The following is a 15,000-nucleotide window of genomic DNA, read 5'->3' as shown; positions in this document are numbered from 1 at the left end:
CACGGGATACAAAGATGGCCGCGGCCGTTTGAAAACGATGCGGTATACTCTCATTTCTTTAAAAATTTCCAGGCTGGTTATTTTGTGTTTAAATTATCGAGTGCATTAAGCCAGACCAAGATAACTCCACATAGAGACAAGGACTCCGAGAGCCAGCCATTCACTATTCGTTATTAACAGGTTCGTAGCTACGGCACCATCTTACCAACGGGAGCTAACAGTACCTGGAGTTCGCAAGCTAATATTTGCTAAATAGCTGATCACACCATCTATGAGTGACAAGTAAGTCGTTTACTAACTAGCTAGCAAGCCACCCTGTATTTCGATTAAATCTCACCTCAGTTACTGCCCAACATGACTATGTGCTCACCTTCCCTACCAAGACTGTAGCTAGCAAGCTAGCTATATTTTGAAGTTTGAGATTTGCACTGTACAGTTAGCCAAGTTCAATCTGTATTCTCATCGGTACAACGGATGCAAGTGGTCTGCCGACTATGTATTCGCATTGCTAGCTCGTTATGTACCTAACGTCAGCTAACGAGTTTGCAAGAAGGGAGACGCGACAACTTGCGTGATGGTACGAGCGTGTGCACACTGTCTGACACTACGCAGGCGCAGCTGCACGAGCTTGGTAACATTGCTATACTTATAACATTAAATGCGAGTGGCTAACTTTCTAACGCTATCTGTCTGCTGTTTATGTGTAGCTAGCTAGAGATCTATGTAGCTTAATTGTATGCTCTTTGTTAGCACCAATTTCTCAGTCATCGCCTCAATCACTGTCTCAACATCTTCATTCCATTATAGGCTAGCTAGCTAGTAAAATAGCATCTACTGAACACGCCAAGCCTGAGGCGACAGTGAGCCAACGTAACATTTGAAAATAGCTGTTCATATATGCGTATTTTTGACAACACTTGTTAACTGGAAAACAAAAGCTCAACGCAGCAGTCCGTTCTACCAGTATTGCATTGGCTACCGTTTACCAGATTTGGCTTCTTTCCCCACACAGAAATAATGCTGATATCTGGAACTCATGTCGAACGTCTATGAAGAGAGAGCCACAATGATTGCCGCTGGGGAATTGCAGTCCTTCGTTCCGTTCGGCCGTGAACACTGCAAGAACCACCCGAACGCCGTGAACCTGCAGCTGCGTCAGCTGCAGCCGGCCTCTGAGCTCTGGTCGTCGGACGGGGCGGCCGGGCTCGTGGGGTCGCTTCAGGAAGTTACGCTGCAGGAGAGAGAGAAGGTAACGGCAGACTCATCCTCCGTTCTGTGTTTTTCTTTCGTAGGCGAGTTCCGTATGCTGTGCTTTTTAAGCCTAGAGTGGGCAATCTCATCTCTGCGTCTCGGCCAGATGTGTATTCGTACAGGTGTTCCCCGGGGAAACGGTCAGATGGCTCAGAGTTATTCGGTCAGGCCTAAGGGTTTGAGTAAAACAAAGACTGGTTGACTGTGGACCTCCAAAAAGGTGAAAGATTGTGCTGTACAGTTCTTAAATGAAAATAATTTGTGCTTGCTGAAATGGTTACATTTAAAGTGTTTGGTTGTGTGTGTGTGTGTGTGTGTGTGTGTGTGTGTGTGTGTGTGTGTGTGTGTTTTTGAATGGCTCACTGTTATCCCATGTGTATGGAGTTTGACTGGCTGACAGCGATGCTTGCATGTAGTGTAGTGGCTTGTAGTGTAGTGGTTAAGGTACTTGACTGGGAGCCACAACGTCAGTGGTTCGAATCCCGGTCGAGCCACAATAAAAATGATCCGCACAGCCGTTGGGCCCTTGAGCAAGGCCCTTAACCCCACATTGCTGCCCGGGCGCTGCACTGTGGCTGCCCACTGCTCCCCCACAGGGTTCAATAAAGTATATCTTATCTTATCTTATGTCACCCTCATAGTGACATGTTTAGGACTAAATCAATATTTCCACAGTCAGTTGGAGCCAAGGCCTTTACATTTCTGTCTAAAGCTTCATCTCAGACTGCCTGCTTGGCCGTTACTTCTGTCTGCTGTCAGGCTTCAGACACGACCTCCGATCTTAAGGCTGATTTATGCGTCAGCGACACAGTGTCTGCTCAAATTCAAAACTCAGAACAGTTTTGCAATGTATAGTTTAGAGACTGTGAACTTTATAATTATAGCAACCTGCTTCTCCTCAAACCTGTCCATTTTGCCAGCTACCCATGTAAACAAAATGTCTTCCTTCACAAAAGCAAAGTAGCAAACTACTCTCCTCGCCATGGCAACCTTGTCTTTATTTCAGTCAACCAATCATGGCTGTGCACCACTTCTGACAGGCATGTCAGAAATCTGCAGATACAGGTCGCCTGTCGCCAACGCTCAAAAGTGTGTAAAGTGTTGAATTTGCATCATTGTTGTCCATGGAATATGTCGCACGACACTGTCACTGAAGCGTAAACTAGCCTTTTGAGTTGCATCACATCTGTAGCACACTGCCTGTGATAACCCCGCCCTTGACAGTGACCACTCCTCCTTTCACACCGCTGGTCCAATGAGAACCGTGCGGAAGGCCGAAGCTCCGGGGGACAGTGGGAGGCCCCGTGAGGACAGTGGGAGGCTCCGGGGGGCAGTGGGAGGCCCCGGGGGGCAGTGGGAGGCCCCGGGGGGCAGTGGGAGGCCCCGTGGGACAGTGGGAGGCCCCGTGGGACAGTGGGAGGCCCCGGGCGACAGTGGGAGGCCCCGGGCGACAGTGGGAGGCCCCGGGCGGCAGTGGGAGGCCCCGGGCGGCAGTGGGAGGCCCCGGGCGGCAGTGGGAGGCCCCGGGCGGCAGTGGGAGGCCCCGGGCGACAGTGGGAGGCCCCGGGCGACAGTGGGAGGCCCCGGGGGAACGTGGGAGGCCCCGGGGGAACGTGGGAGGCCCCGGGGGAACGTGGGAGGCCCCGGAGCGTGTCTGGGATTGGGGCTGACGCTCTGTCATTTCCAGGAGTGGTGGGGCCTGCGGAAGGGCTCGGGGGCTGGAAGCGATGGTGCGGAGTACGAGGAGGAGCTGTACGTGACGGGGAACATGGTGATCTGGAGCCGCGGGAGCGGGGGCCAGGCCTCCTACGTCTACAAGGCCTTCACCGTGGACTCCCCCGTCCAGCAGGTGGGCACGGACCCTTCCGGAAGGGCTCAGTTCTCCTCACTGTTCATTACTGAAGATCAGCACAGGCCCACAGACTGGAGGCTCTGAGCGTTGTCTTCACTGTTTAATGGGCCCTGCGTGTTCTGCACAGGCTGTTGTACTCTGTCTCTGTTTATAATAAAACCTGCTTCACTGACGGTAACGTGTTACATGTTTAACTTGTCCTTCCAGGCTTTGTGGTGTAACTTTGGTGTGCCACAGAACAAAAAGGGTGGTGAGTATTCTTTTTAATTATTTCTTCAAAATGCCCAGGTACGTTATCATCTTTATTATTGTGTTCTCTGTGTGAGCATGGGGTGAGTGTGGGGGGTGAGTGTGAGTGGGGGGGTGAGTGTGTGTGGGGGGGTGAGTGTGTGTGGGGGGGTGAGTGTGTGTGGGGGGGTGAGTGTGTGTGGGGGGGTGAGTGTGTGTGGGGGGGTGAGTGTGAGTGGGGGGGTGAGTGTGAGTGGGGGGGTGAGTGTGAGTGGGGGGGTGAGTGTGAGTGGGGGGGTGAGTGTGAGTGGAGGGGTGAGTGTGAGTGGAGGGGTGAGTGTGAGTGGAGGGGTGAGTGTGAGTGGAGGGGTGAGTGTGAGTGGAGGGGTGAGTGTGAGTGGAGGGGTGAGTGTGAGTGGGGGGGTGAGTGTGAGTGGGGGGGTGAGTGTGAGTGGAGGGGTGAGTGTGAGTGGAGGGGTGAGTGTGAGTGGAGGGGTGAGTGTGAGTGGAGGGGTGAGTGTGAGTGGAGGGGTGAGTGTGAGTGGAGGGGTGAGTGTGAGTGGGGGGGTGAGTGTGAGTGGAGGGGTGAGTGTGAGTGGAGGGGTGAGTGTGAGTGGAGGGGTGAGTGTGAGTGGAGGGGTGAGTGTGAGTGGAGGGGTGAGTGTGGGGTGAGCTGGGGGGTGAGTGTGGGGTTAAGTCTGTAAACGGCGTTTCAGAGCCGCACGTGGTGGAGCGCACGGTCTGCATCGTCCAGAGCACCTGTGTGAACGTGCACACCATGAGCGGGAAGGACTTCATCTCCCCCCTGCCCTTTCAGGTCAGTCCCTCCCCGGGTCAGTGTGGTCGCCACGGCGCCTCCTCCGGGTGCGGTTGCCATGGTGCCATGGTCCCTCCCCCGGGTGGACATAAAAGTGCCACAGGGGTCTCCTGTTCCTAAGATGGCTGCCAGGCATTCCATTTGCTGACTCAAACTGTCACAGTACCGCATCTGTGTGCCTGAAGCAGGAGAGCTCAGTATGACCGTGTCACAAACTGTGTTTATGTAATGGGCTCTGTTGAATATAGTATTTCAAAGTGTACTTTTTTTACTGAAATGTGCTGTAATGTCTGGGAGAGTTCTGGACGGACTCTGTTCAGTCATTTATCCAGTGACGTTTGTTCAGGACACTGGCCAGACTCTGCCGGGAGCGTAGTTTATGAAAATTTGGCGGTTCAGTCCGTTTCCAGCTCGACATGTTACCAGTGTTGCGCTGATATTTTCTCACTGAGTAGTTTGTGTGTGTGTCACATACTACACCTTTGTGCCGTGTTGTGTAATTTGGGAGAACACAAGGCAGATTTGCTGTCCCAGAGACAGCTCAGCGATGACGGTAATGGCAGTTTTGGCTCATTGTCAGTGTTGACGAGAGAATCCTCTAGAATGAAAACTGCCTTCATGTGCACACTGTAATTAACTGTCTTGGCCAGACTGTATTTGTTTTTCTTCTCTCATTTCTCAGTTTTTTCATTTGATATTAAATTTGCAGAGGGCCGAGCTTCAGCTCAAATGTTGGAGGGCCCCCAAAGAGGCAGACCCCTTTACCCCTGGTGTTCACCTGTGTGTGTGTACCTGTGTGTGTACCTGTGTGTGTACCTGTGTGTGTACCTGTGTGTGTACCTGTGTGTGTGTGTACCTGTGTGTACCTGTGTGTGTGTATACCCGTGGTGTTTACCTGTGTGTTTACCTGTGTGTGTGTATACCCGTGGTGTTTACCTGTGTTTACCTGTGTGTGTGTGCCTGTGTGTGTGTACCCGTGGTGTTTACCTGTGTGTGTACCTGTGTGTACCTGTGTGTGTGTACCTGTGTGTGTGTATACCCGTGGTGTTTACCTGTGTGTGTGTGTGTGTGTACCTGTGGTGTTTACCTGTGTGTGTGTACCTGTGTGTGTGTGTGTGTACCTGTGTGTGTGTGTGTGTACCTGTGTGTGTGTGTGTACCTGTGTGTGTGTGTGTGTACCTGTGTGTGTGTGTACCTGTGTGTGTGTATACCCGTGGTGTTTACCTGTGTTTACCTGTGTGTGTGTGCCTGTGTGTGTGTACCCGTGGTGTTTACCTGTGTGTGTACCTGTGTGTGTACCTGTGTGTGTGCCTGTGTGTACGTGTGTGTGTACCTGTGTGTGTGTACCTGTGTGTGTGTACCTGTGTGTGTGTGTACCTGTGTGTGTGTACCTGTGGTGTGTACCTGTGGTGTGTACCTGTGTGTGTGTGTACCTGTGTGTGTACCTGTGTGTGTGTGCCTGTGTGTGTGTACCTGTGTGTACCTGTGTGTGTGTACCTGTGTGTACCTGTGTGTGTGTACCTGTGGTGTTTACCTGTGTGTGTGTGTACCTGTGGTGTTTACCTGTGTGTGTGTGTACCTGTGGTGTTTACCTGTGTGTGTGTATACCTGTGGTGTTTACCTGTGTGTGTGTATACCTGTGGTGTTTACCTGTGTGTGTGTACCTGTGGTGTGTGTGTGTGTGTACCTGTGGTGTGTACCTGTGGTGTGTACCTGTGGTGTGTACCTGTGGTGTGTACCTGTGGTGTTTACCTGTGTGTGTACCTGTGTACCTGAGGTGTTTACCTGTGTGTTTACCTGTGTGTTTACCTGTGTGTGTACCTGTGTGTTTACCTGTGTGTGTGTGTGTACCTGTGGTATTTACCTGTGTGTGTGTGTGTGTACCTGTGTGTATACCTGTGTGTGTGTACCTGTGTGTTCCCCTGTGTGTGTGTGTACCTGTGTGTTTACCTGTGTGTGTGTACCTGTGGTGTGTACCTGAGTGTGTGTGTGTGTGTACCCGTGGTTTTTACTTGTGGTGTATACCTGTGTGTGTGTGTACCTGTGGTGTGTACCTGTGGTGTGTACCTGTGGTGTGTACCTGTGTGTGTGTGTGTACCTGTGTGTGTGTGTGTGTGTGTATACCTGTGGTGTGTACCTGTGGTGTTTACCTGTGTGTGTCCTGCAGGTGTCCACTCTGTGGCCCACCAAGTTCGGGCTCCTGTTTGAGCGCAGGAACCCAGCGTCCGACGTGCCCATGAGCCCCCCCAGGTACACTCTGCCGTTTACTCTGGCCCCCAGAATCAATCACCATGGGCCCCCAGAATCAATCACCATGGGCCCCCAGAATCATTCACCATGGGCCCCCAGAATCATTCACCATGGGCCCCCAGAATCAATCACCATGGGCCCCCAGAATCATTCACTATGGACCCCCAGCTCTCACTGCCATAGAACGCTTGACAATAAATTCCTCTCATTCACACACACACGCACTGACACACACACACACACACTCACACACACACAGATACACTCACACACGCGCACACGCGCACACACTCACACACTCACACACTCACACACACACAGACACACACAGACACACAGACACACACAGACACACACAGACACACAGACACACACAGACACACACAGACACACACAGACACACACAGACACACACAGACACACACAGACACACACAGACACACACAGACACACACAGACACACACAGACACACACACACACGCGCGCACACGCGCACACACTCACACACTCACACACTCACACACTCACACACTCACACACTCACACACTCACACACACACACAGACACACACACACACGCACTGACACACACACACACACACTCACACACACACAGATACACTCACACACACACACACACACACACACACACACACACACACACACACACAGATACACTCGCACACAGACACACAGACACACACACTCTGCCTTGTGTGTTTGAGGACTGAACCCTGTCTGCTGTCTCCAGGGAGACTCTGCCCACGGTCTTCAGCATGCTGCACCCTCTGGATGAGATCGCTCCCGTTGTCTGCAGGTCCACAGGTCAGTCCTCATCGTCACTCAAACCAGGAGAGAAGTCCATCCTGCAGAGTGCTCCCCAGTGCTCCCCAGTGCTCCCCAGTGCTCCCCAGTGCTCCCCAGTGCTCCCCAGTGCTCCCCAGTGCTCCCCAGTGCTCCCCAGTGCTCCCCAGTGCTCCCCAGTGCTCCCCAGAAAAGAGCGCGCTAGCTTGAAGTGTCACGTGTGAAGTCACGTTCTGGAATAAATGTAGTAAATAAGATGCAGTAATTTGTTATTTAGCTGCAGCTTTTACCCACAGTGCCGTACCGTTGATTAGACTAAGCAAGGGCCTGTGTGGAGGGCTTGCTGCCGGGGAACATGGGTGACACGGGAGTGGCACACCCTCTACATAACTGTCTATACCTCTACTGAAATGGAGATGTGATGAGGGAAATATGCACCTGAGACTGCAGTCATTCATTGTGTCGTGTCGTGTCGTGTCGTGTCGTGTCGTGTCGTGTCGTGTCGTGTCGTGTCGTGTCGTGTCGTGTCGTGTCGTGTCGTGTCGTGTCGTGTCGTGTCGTGTCGTGTCGTGTCGTGTCGTGTCGTGTCGTGTCGTGTCGTTCCGCAGGTCTGTTCGAGGCGTCCCGTGTGCAGTACGTCTCCGACAGCGCCCTGCGGATCGTGTTCTCCAGCTGTGAGCCGTCGCTCATCATGACCTACGACACCCTGCAGTGTGCACACACCGTCTGGGCCCTGCGCAAGGTCTCCAGCGAGGTGGGTCTGTCGCCGGCCCAGTTCGGTCTGCTTCGGCCCGGTTCAGCCCGGTCTGGCCTGGGTGAGCCTGGCTTGCCCAGGATTGTCATTCATTGCTTTTGTAACTGGAAAAACAAAAAACTGTAGAGAGAAAATGAGCATAATTCACAACATGTTGGTGTTAATGGCTTGTACTGATGGACTGTTTTCTGGAATGAGACCATGCTGGGGTGACATGGCTCAGGCAGTAAGAGCAGTCGTCTGGCAGTCGGAGGGTTGCCGGTTCGATTCCCTGCCCGGGCTGTGTCGAAGTGTCCCTGAGCAAGACACCTAACCCCCAAATGCTCCTGACGAGCTGGTCGGTGCCTTGCATGGCAGCCAATCGCCGTTGGTGTGTGAGTGTGTGTATGAATGGGTGAATGAGAAGCATCAATTGTACAGCGCTTTGGATAAAGGCGCTATATAAATGCCAACCATTTACCATTTACTGATACCCTCACTGTGAATATGCCCCCCTGACTGATACCCTCACTGTGAATATGCCCCCTGACTGATACCCTCACTGTGAATATGCCCCCCTGACTGATACCCTCACTGTGAATATGCCCCCCTGACTGATACCCTCACTGTGAATATGCCCCCCTGACTGATACCCTCACTGTGAATATGCCCCCCTGACTGATACCCTCACTGTGAATATGCCCCCCTGACTGATACCCTCACTGTGAATATGCCCCCTGACTGATACCCTCACTGTGAATATGCCCCCCTGACTGATACCCTCACTGTGAATATGCCCCCCTGACTGATACCCTCACTGTGAATATGCCCTGACTGATACCCTCACTGTGAATATGCCCCCCTGACTGATACCCGCACTGTGAATATGCCCCCCTGACTGATACCCTCACTGTGAATATGCCCCCCTGACTGATACCCTCACTGTGAATATGCCCTGTCTGATACAGGAGCAGTTGATGGTGCTGAAGCCTGAGCAGGTGGCCACGCCCCAGAACCTGATGGCTCCCAGCTTCCTCAACACCCACCTGCGCAACGTCTCCAAGATGGAGTCCCCGGCCTCGCCCTTCCCCAGCTACTCGCTGCATGCGCAGGGCCGCATGACCTCATCCCCCGGGCTGCACTCCCGCACCCACTCCCCGGCCATCTCCAACATGGCCGCCCTCAGGTGAGCCCACTCCCCGGCCATCTCCAACATGGCCGCCCTCAGGTGAGCCCACTCCCCGGCCATCTCCAACATGGCCGCCCTCAGGTGAGCCCACTCCCCGGCCATCTCCAACATGGCCGCCCTCAGGTGAGCCCACTCCCCGGCCATCTCCAACATGGCCGCCCTCAGGTGAGCCCACTCCCCGGCCATCTCCAACATGGCCGCCCTCAGGTGAGCCCACTCCCCGGCCATCTCCAACATGGCCGCCCTCAGGTGAGCCCACTCCCCAGCCATCTCCAACATGGCCGCCCTCAGGTGAGCCCACTCCCCAGCCATCTCCAACATGGCCGCCCTCAGGTGAGCCCACTCCCCAGCCATCTCCAACATGGCCGCCCTCAGGTGAGCCCACTCCCCAGCCATCTCCAACATGGCCGCCCTCAGGTGAGCCCACTCCCCAGCCATCTCCAACATGGCCGCCCTCAGGTGAGCCCACTCCCCAGCCATCTCCAACATGGCCGCCCTCAGGTGAGCCCACTCCCCAGCCATCTCCAACATGGCCGCCCTCAGGTGAGCCCACTCCCCGGCCATCTCCAACATGGCCGCCCTCAGGTGAGCCCACTCCCCGGCCATCTCCAACATGGCCGCCCTCAGGTGAGCCCACTCCCCAGCCATCTCCAACATGGCCGCCCTCAGGTGAGCCCACTCCCCAGCCATCTCCAACATGGCCGCCCTCAGGTGAGCCCACTCCCCAGCCATCTCCAACATGGCCGCCCTCAGGTTAGCCCACTCCCCAGCCATCTCCAACATGGCCGCCCTCAGGTTAGCTCACTCCCAGACTACATCCAAAATGGCCACCCTCAGCTGAGCCCTCTCCCAGACTACATCCAATATGGCCGCCCTCAGGTGAGCCCACTCCCCTGCCATCTCCAACATGGCCGCCCTCAGGTGAGCCCACTCCCCAGCCATCTCCAACATGGCCGCCCTCAGGTGAGCCCACTCCCCGGCCATCTCCAACATGGCCGCCCTCAGGTGAGCCCACTCCCCAGCCATCTCCAACATGGCCGCCCTCAGGTGAGCCCACTCCCCAGCCATCTCCAACATGGCCGCCCTCAGGTGAGCCCACTCCCCAGCCATCTCCAACATGGCCGCCCTCAGGTGAGCCCACTCCCCGGCCATCTCCAACATGGCCGCCCTCAGGTGAGCCCACTCCCCGGCCATCTCCAACATGGCCGCCCTCAGGTGAGCCCACTCCCCAGCCATCTCCAACATGGCCGCCCTCAGGTGAGCCCACTCCCCTGCCATCTCCAACATGGCCGCCCTCAGGTGAGCCCACTCCCCAGCCATCTCCAACATGGCCGCCCTCAGGTGAGCCCACTCCCAGACTACATCCAATATGGCCGCCTTCAGGTTAGCCCACTCCCAGGCTACGTTCAACATGGCTGCCCTCAGGTTAGTTCACTCCCAGACTACATCCAAAATGGCCACCCTCAGCTGAGCCCTCTCCCAGACTACATCCAATATGGCCGCCTTCAGGTTAGCCCACTCCCAGACTACATTCAACATGGCCGCCTCTGTGTTTGTGACCCGTGTGTGTCTCTGTTTGCAGCCGCGCGCACTCCCCAGGCATGGCGACGCCCTCGTTCTCGGGGGCGCAGCGCTTCAACATGTCGTGCCACTCCCCCCTGCCCCGGGGCCACAGCCTGCTGGCCTCGCCCAACAGCACGCTCAACGACTCCATGGCCACGGAGACCGAGCCCATCGTCCCCGAGCTCTGCATCGAGCAGCTGTGGACCGAGAGCTCCTCCGGCTGCAGGTCCGCCGTCCCAGCATGCTCTGCACCATAGATACTGCACAAGCACCAGACACTCCACTGCTGCTGTTCACCATAGATACTGCACAAGCACCAGATACTCTACTCCTGCTGTTCACTATAGATATTACTGAAGCACCAGATACTCCACTCCTGCTGTTCACTATAGATATTACTGAAGCACCAGATACTCTACTCCTGCTGTTTACCATAGATACTGCACAAGCACCAGATACTCCACTCCCGTTTACCATAGTTAGTATAAACAGGTACTCGAATGCTGCTGTTTCCCAAATATACTGTCCTTGCTCCAGATACTCCACTCCTGCTGTTTAACATTAGATACTCTACTGCTGCTCTGCACCATAGATACTTCACAAAGGTTAAAGGTTAAAGATATCTCGTACTGCAGGGAGAAGAGTTGCCAGGCCTCCAAGGTGTTCATCACGACCGATCTGTGCGACACCAAGTTCCTCTGCTTCCTGGTGGAGTCCCACCAGCAGCTCAGGTGAGCCGTGTCACATGACCATGGTCTGAGCGGTGACCTGCAGCCCTCCCCAGTTTCACATCCGGGTCAAATACCCACATGATTCACAATGTTCTACTGTGTTTTGAAAATGTCTGATGATTTTGAAAATGTCTGTTTATCAGAATAAAGAAACCCCAGCAAGAACCAAATGGGCTGTTCCCTCATGCATATTCATGTTCCTGCCTTTGGCGCTGCAGGTGTGTGAAGTTCATTGAGAGCAACGACCAGACCCAGCTCATATTCGTCTCCGTCACTACCATTCCCGCCAAAGACGCCGCCCCACTGGAGGTGAGTGTTCCTCCCCCGTGCTGGAGGTCAGCGTTCCCGTCCTGGAGGGAAGGCTGCTTCCCGCATTGGGATTTAAACCGGAAGCCTGCTGTAGTGGGGAGTGACTGTGTGAAAATGTGAATCTGCCAAACCTCTGGGCTTCTCAAGTGTTCCCTTTCTCAAGAGGGCTTCTCAAGTGTTCCCTTTCTCAAGACAATGTTCAGTCAGTAAAAATGATGTACTCTTAATAAACATTGTTAATGTGCCAAAGTGATTCCTTGCTGTGTTCATGATCTTTAATTATCTGCAGCTAATTCTCACAGTTCTGACGCGATTCTGGTTCTGTTTCGTATGTTTATGTTGCCTTGGAGTAACCTACCATGTTCCGTTTGCCCGGACTGGCTTTTGGACAAATAAGCAGAAGTTGAAAAAAAGTTATATTTGGCTATATTTTGTACATTTTTCCTTAAAATCCCTCAGCATTTCCTTTGGTTTATTGGCTGTTTCAGACTATGAGGCTGAATCTGAATTGTGAATGACTTTTTTTACTTCCTGCCACAGAACATAGATGCCATGCTGGTGTTGGAAGCCAACGGGAGTCTTGTTTTGTACACCGGAGTCTTAAGGGTATTTTTTTATGGAAAAATTATTTGTTTTGATTTGCATGTAAAATACCATGGTAACACAGTACACAGTGTTAGCATAGCTAAATACTTACTTTGCTTGGTAATACATTAGCATGATGTGTTAGTTATTCTAATGCATTAGCAGACCCATTATGGTATTCCACATCCCTAAGTAGCTGCCAGGACTAGTAAATTGTAAGCATACCTAAGTTTCTATTATGTCTCGCAATGCGCTTTCTTGCTCATTGAACCCCGTTGCAAAGAGTGACATTGTGAAAACCTGTTGCCAAAATGTACCATTTCGCTGACTATGGCTGAGGAATGACTGTAGTTTTTAGCTGTACTTTCCCAGGGTTGAGCAGGGTAACGGGTTGGTTTTGTCCTGGCTACAGGCAGGGTAACGGGTTGGTTTTGTCCTGGCTACAGGCAGGGTAACGGGTTGGTTTTGTCCTGGCTACAGGGAGGGTAACGGGTTGGTTTTGTCCTGGCTACAGGGAGGGTAACGGGTTGGTTTTGTCCTGGCTACAGGCAGGGTAACGGGTTGGTTTTGTCCTGGCTACAGGCAGGGTAACGGGTTGGTTTTGTCCTGGCTACAGGCAGGGTAACGGGTTGGTTTTGTCCTGCGCAGGTGAGTAAGGTGTTTGTGCCGGGGGTCCTGGCCCCCTCCATCGGTCAGTCCACCCCCATGCCCCCCCCCAGCGCCCCGGTGGGCAGCGCCAGCACCCCGGCCCGAGCCCTGATCCGCCCAATCACCTGCCTGGACGAGGTGAGGCTTCCCATCATGCAGTGCTCCTGTCACGCTCCTGTGTCACGCTCCTGTGTCACGCTCCTGTGTCACGCTCCTGTGTCACGCTCCTGTGTCACGCTCCTGTGTCACGCTCCTGTGTCACCCTCCTGTGTCCCCCTCCTGTGTCCCCCTCCTGTGTCCCCCTCCTGTGTCCCCCTCCTGTGTCCCCCTCCTGTGTCACCCTCCTGTGTCACCCTCCTGTGTCACCCTCCTGTGTCACCCTCCTGTGTCCCCCTCCTGTGTCCCCCTCCTGTGTCCCCCTCCTGTGTCCCCCTCCTGTGTCCCCCTCCTGTGTCCCCCTCCTGTGTCCCCCTCCTGTGTCCCCCTCCTGTGTCCCCCTCCTGTGTCCCCCCTCCTGTGTCACCCTCCTGTGTCACCCTCCTGTGTCACCCTCCTGTGTCCCCCTCCTGTGTCCCCCTCCTGTGTAACGCTCGTTTGTAACAGAGTCAGCCTGGGAGGCTCGTTTTCACCTGCAGACTTTCAGCTGCTTTTCTGAGACAGGAGTAAGATAACCGTGTGAACACGGAGAGACGCAGGTGAACTTCAGGCTCAAACTCAGAACCCGGGTGGGGGATCGAACCGGCAACCCTTCGACTGCCAAACCCAAACTCCAACAGTGCTAACCACTGTTTAATATACCGCAATGTAACAATATCAAAATAAAGCAGGCCTTCACTTTACTGTTTTATATCTGCACGGTCAAATATAATGAACAAAAGATTCATTCAAGGATTGCACTGCTGGTAATGTATCGGCACACAAACAGAAAGCATATCTGTATCTTTAAAACTATTTTATTCCTGCATATACCGATCATGTATCTAATCAACCAGGAAATGGTGGACTGTCGAGTTCCTGTTCTGAAATGGCCATCTCTGTATCCAGACTTGACCAACTGAAAAAATTGGGTTCAGTCGACAAGTTTCTGAAGGGCTGTGGTTTAAATAATACCCTTCAATATGTTCACCAGTCGCAGAAAACGTTCTGGACGATAACTCAATTCCTGTGTTGTCTTTGCGAATGCAGGCTGCAGTAAGTCCGGAGAACAGCAGTGTGAATATTTTGTGTGTTTTATTTGTTTATGCAGCAGTAGCTGTGTTTGGGGGACAGAATTGAGTTTTAGCGAAGAGGACGACGTGACTCATACTGCAGCGGGTCCCCAGCCTGGCCTCACGCCTTTACTGATTTATTGTTTTGATTCATAATTCATGTTCATGTGAAAGTATATTTTGAATAATATGATGTTGCTGTTGGGCCTGGTTGTCCTCCCACCGCAGTGGGCCAGTGTAGACAAATATCCACTAAACTAGATAAACTGACAAACTCATTACGTCTGTCACCAGTCTGAAAATCCAAAAAGTTAAGAGATAGACCTTGATGGGAATAATGTCCCTGTAGGAGGTGTGTGATGTCTGTGGAAATACCCTCTGTAATGGCGGGATGTTTACACTCCCCAGCAGCCTGTGGCACTCAGAAACAGCGCTGTGTGTGTGTGTGTGTGTGTGTGTGTGTGTGTGTGTGTGTGTGTGTGTGTGTGTGTGTGTGTGTGTGTGTGTGTGTGTGTGTGTGTGTGTGTGTGTGTGTGTGTGTGTGTGTGTGTGTGTGCGCTGCAGTGCTAGTCAGGGCAGCCAATGAGAATGTGCCTCCCCTCCTCTCCTCCCATTGGCCAGGTGGTGATGCCCTCGCCCGTGTCAGACCTGCGGAGCGCAAAGCATCACGAGAATCAGCATGAGGCCCCCTCCTGGCTGGAGGACTGCCTGTCCCAGCACACCGTGCCTTACGTACACACCCTGAGAGACCCTGTGCACAACCGCGTAACGCTGGTGAGTGTGAGTGTGAGAGTGAACCTCCCCCCCAGATCTCACACACAAAATGCCCCC

The 15,000-nt window shown here is 53.4% G+C and overlaps 1 protein-coding gene across 1 annotated transcript in view; it reads left to right on the top strand.

Annotated features, from left to right (window-relative positions):
• The first annotated feature begins 3 nt into the window (after positions 1 to 3).
• Positions 4 to 15,000, top strand: part of anapc1 (anaphase promoting complex subunit 1) — a 39,948-nt gene continuing 24,951 nt past the window's right edge. Inside the window, exons 1-15 of the mRNA XM_061227611.1 lie at positions 4 to 282; positions 1,013 to 1,249; positions 2,939 to 3,100; positions 3,311 to 3,353; positions 4,048 to 4,148; positions 6,316 to 6,398; positions 7,151 to 7,224; positions 7,812 to 7,957; positions 8,905 to 9,122; positions 10,708 to 10,914; positions 11,324 to 11,419; positions 11,638 to 11,728; positions 12,269 to 12,334; positions 12,962 to 13,099; positions 14,791 to 14,943. Coding sequence (XP_061083595.1) covers positions 1,037 to 1,249; positions 2,939 to 3,100; positions 3,311 to 3,353; positions 4,048 to 4,148; positions 6,316 to 6,398; positions 7,151 to 7,224; positions 7,812 to 7,957; positions 8,905 to 9,122; positions 10,708 to 10,914; positions 11,324 to 11,419; positions 11,638 to 11,728; positions 12,269 to 12,334; positions 12,962 to 13,099; positions 14,791 to 14,943 — 1,791 coding nt within the window. The 5' untranslated portion in view covers positions 4 to 282; positions 1,013 to 1,036. The remainder of the gene's footprint in view (positions 283 to 1,012; positions 1,250 to 2,938; positions 3,101 to 3,310; positions 3,354 to 4,047; positions 4,149 to 6,315; positions 6,399 to 7,150; positions 7,225 to 7,811; positions 7,958 to 8,904; positions 9,123 to 10,707; positions 10,915 to 11,323; positions 11,420 to 11,637; positions 11,729 to 12,268; positions 12,335 to 12,961; positions 13,100 to 14,790; positions 14,944 to 15,000) is intronic.

This window comes from Conger conger, chromosome 18 (genome assembly GCF_963514075.1).
Source record: "Conger conger chromosome 18, fConCon1.1, whole genome shotgun sequence".
NCBI classification, from domain to species: domain Eukaryota; kingdom Metazoa; phylum Chordata; class Actinopteri; order Anguilliformes; family Congridae; genus Conger; species Conger conger.
This window is presented reverse-complemented; position numbering and strand designations above follow the sequence as displayed.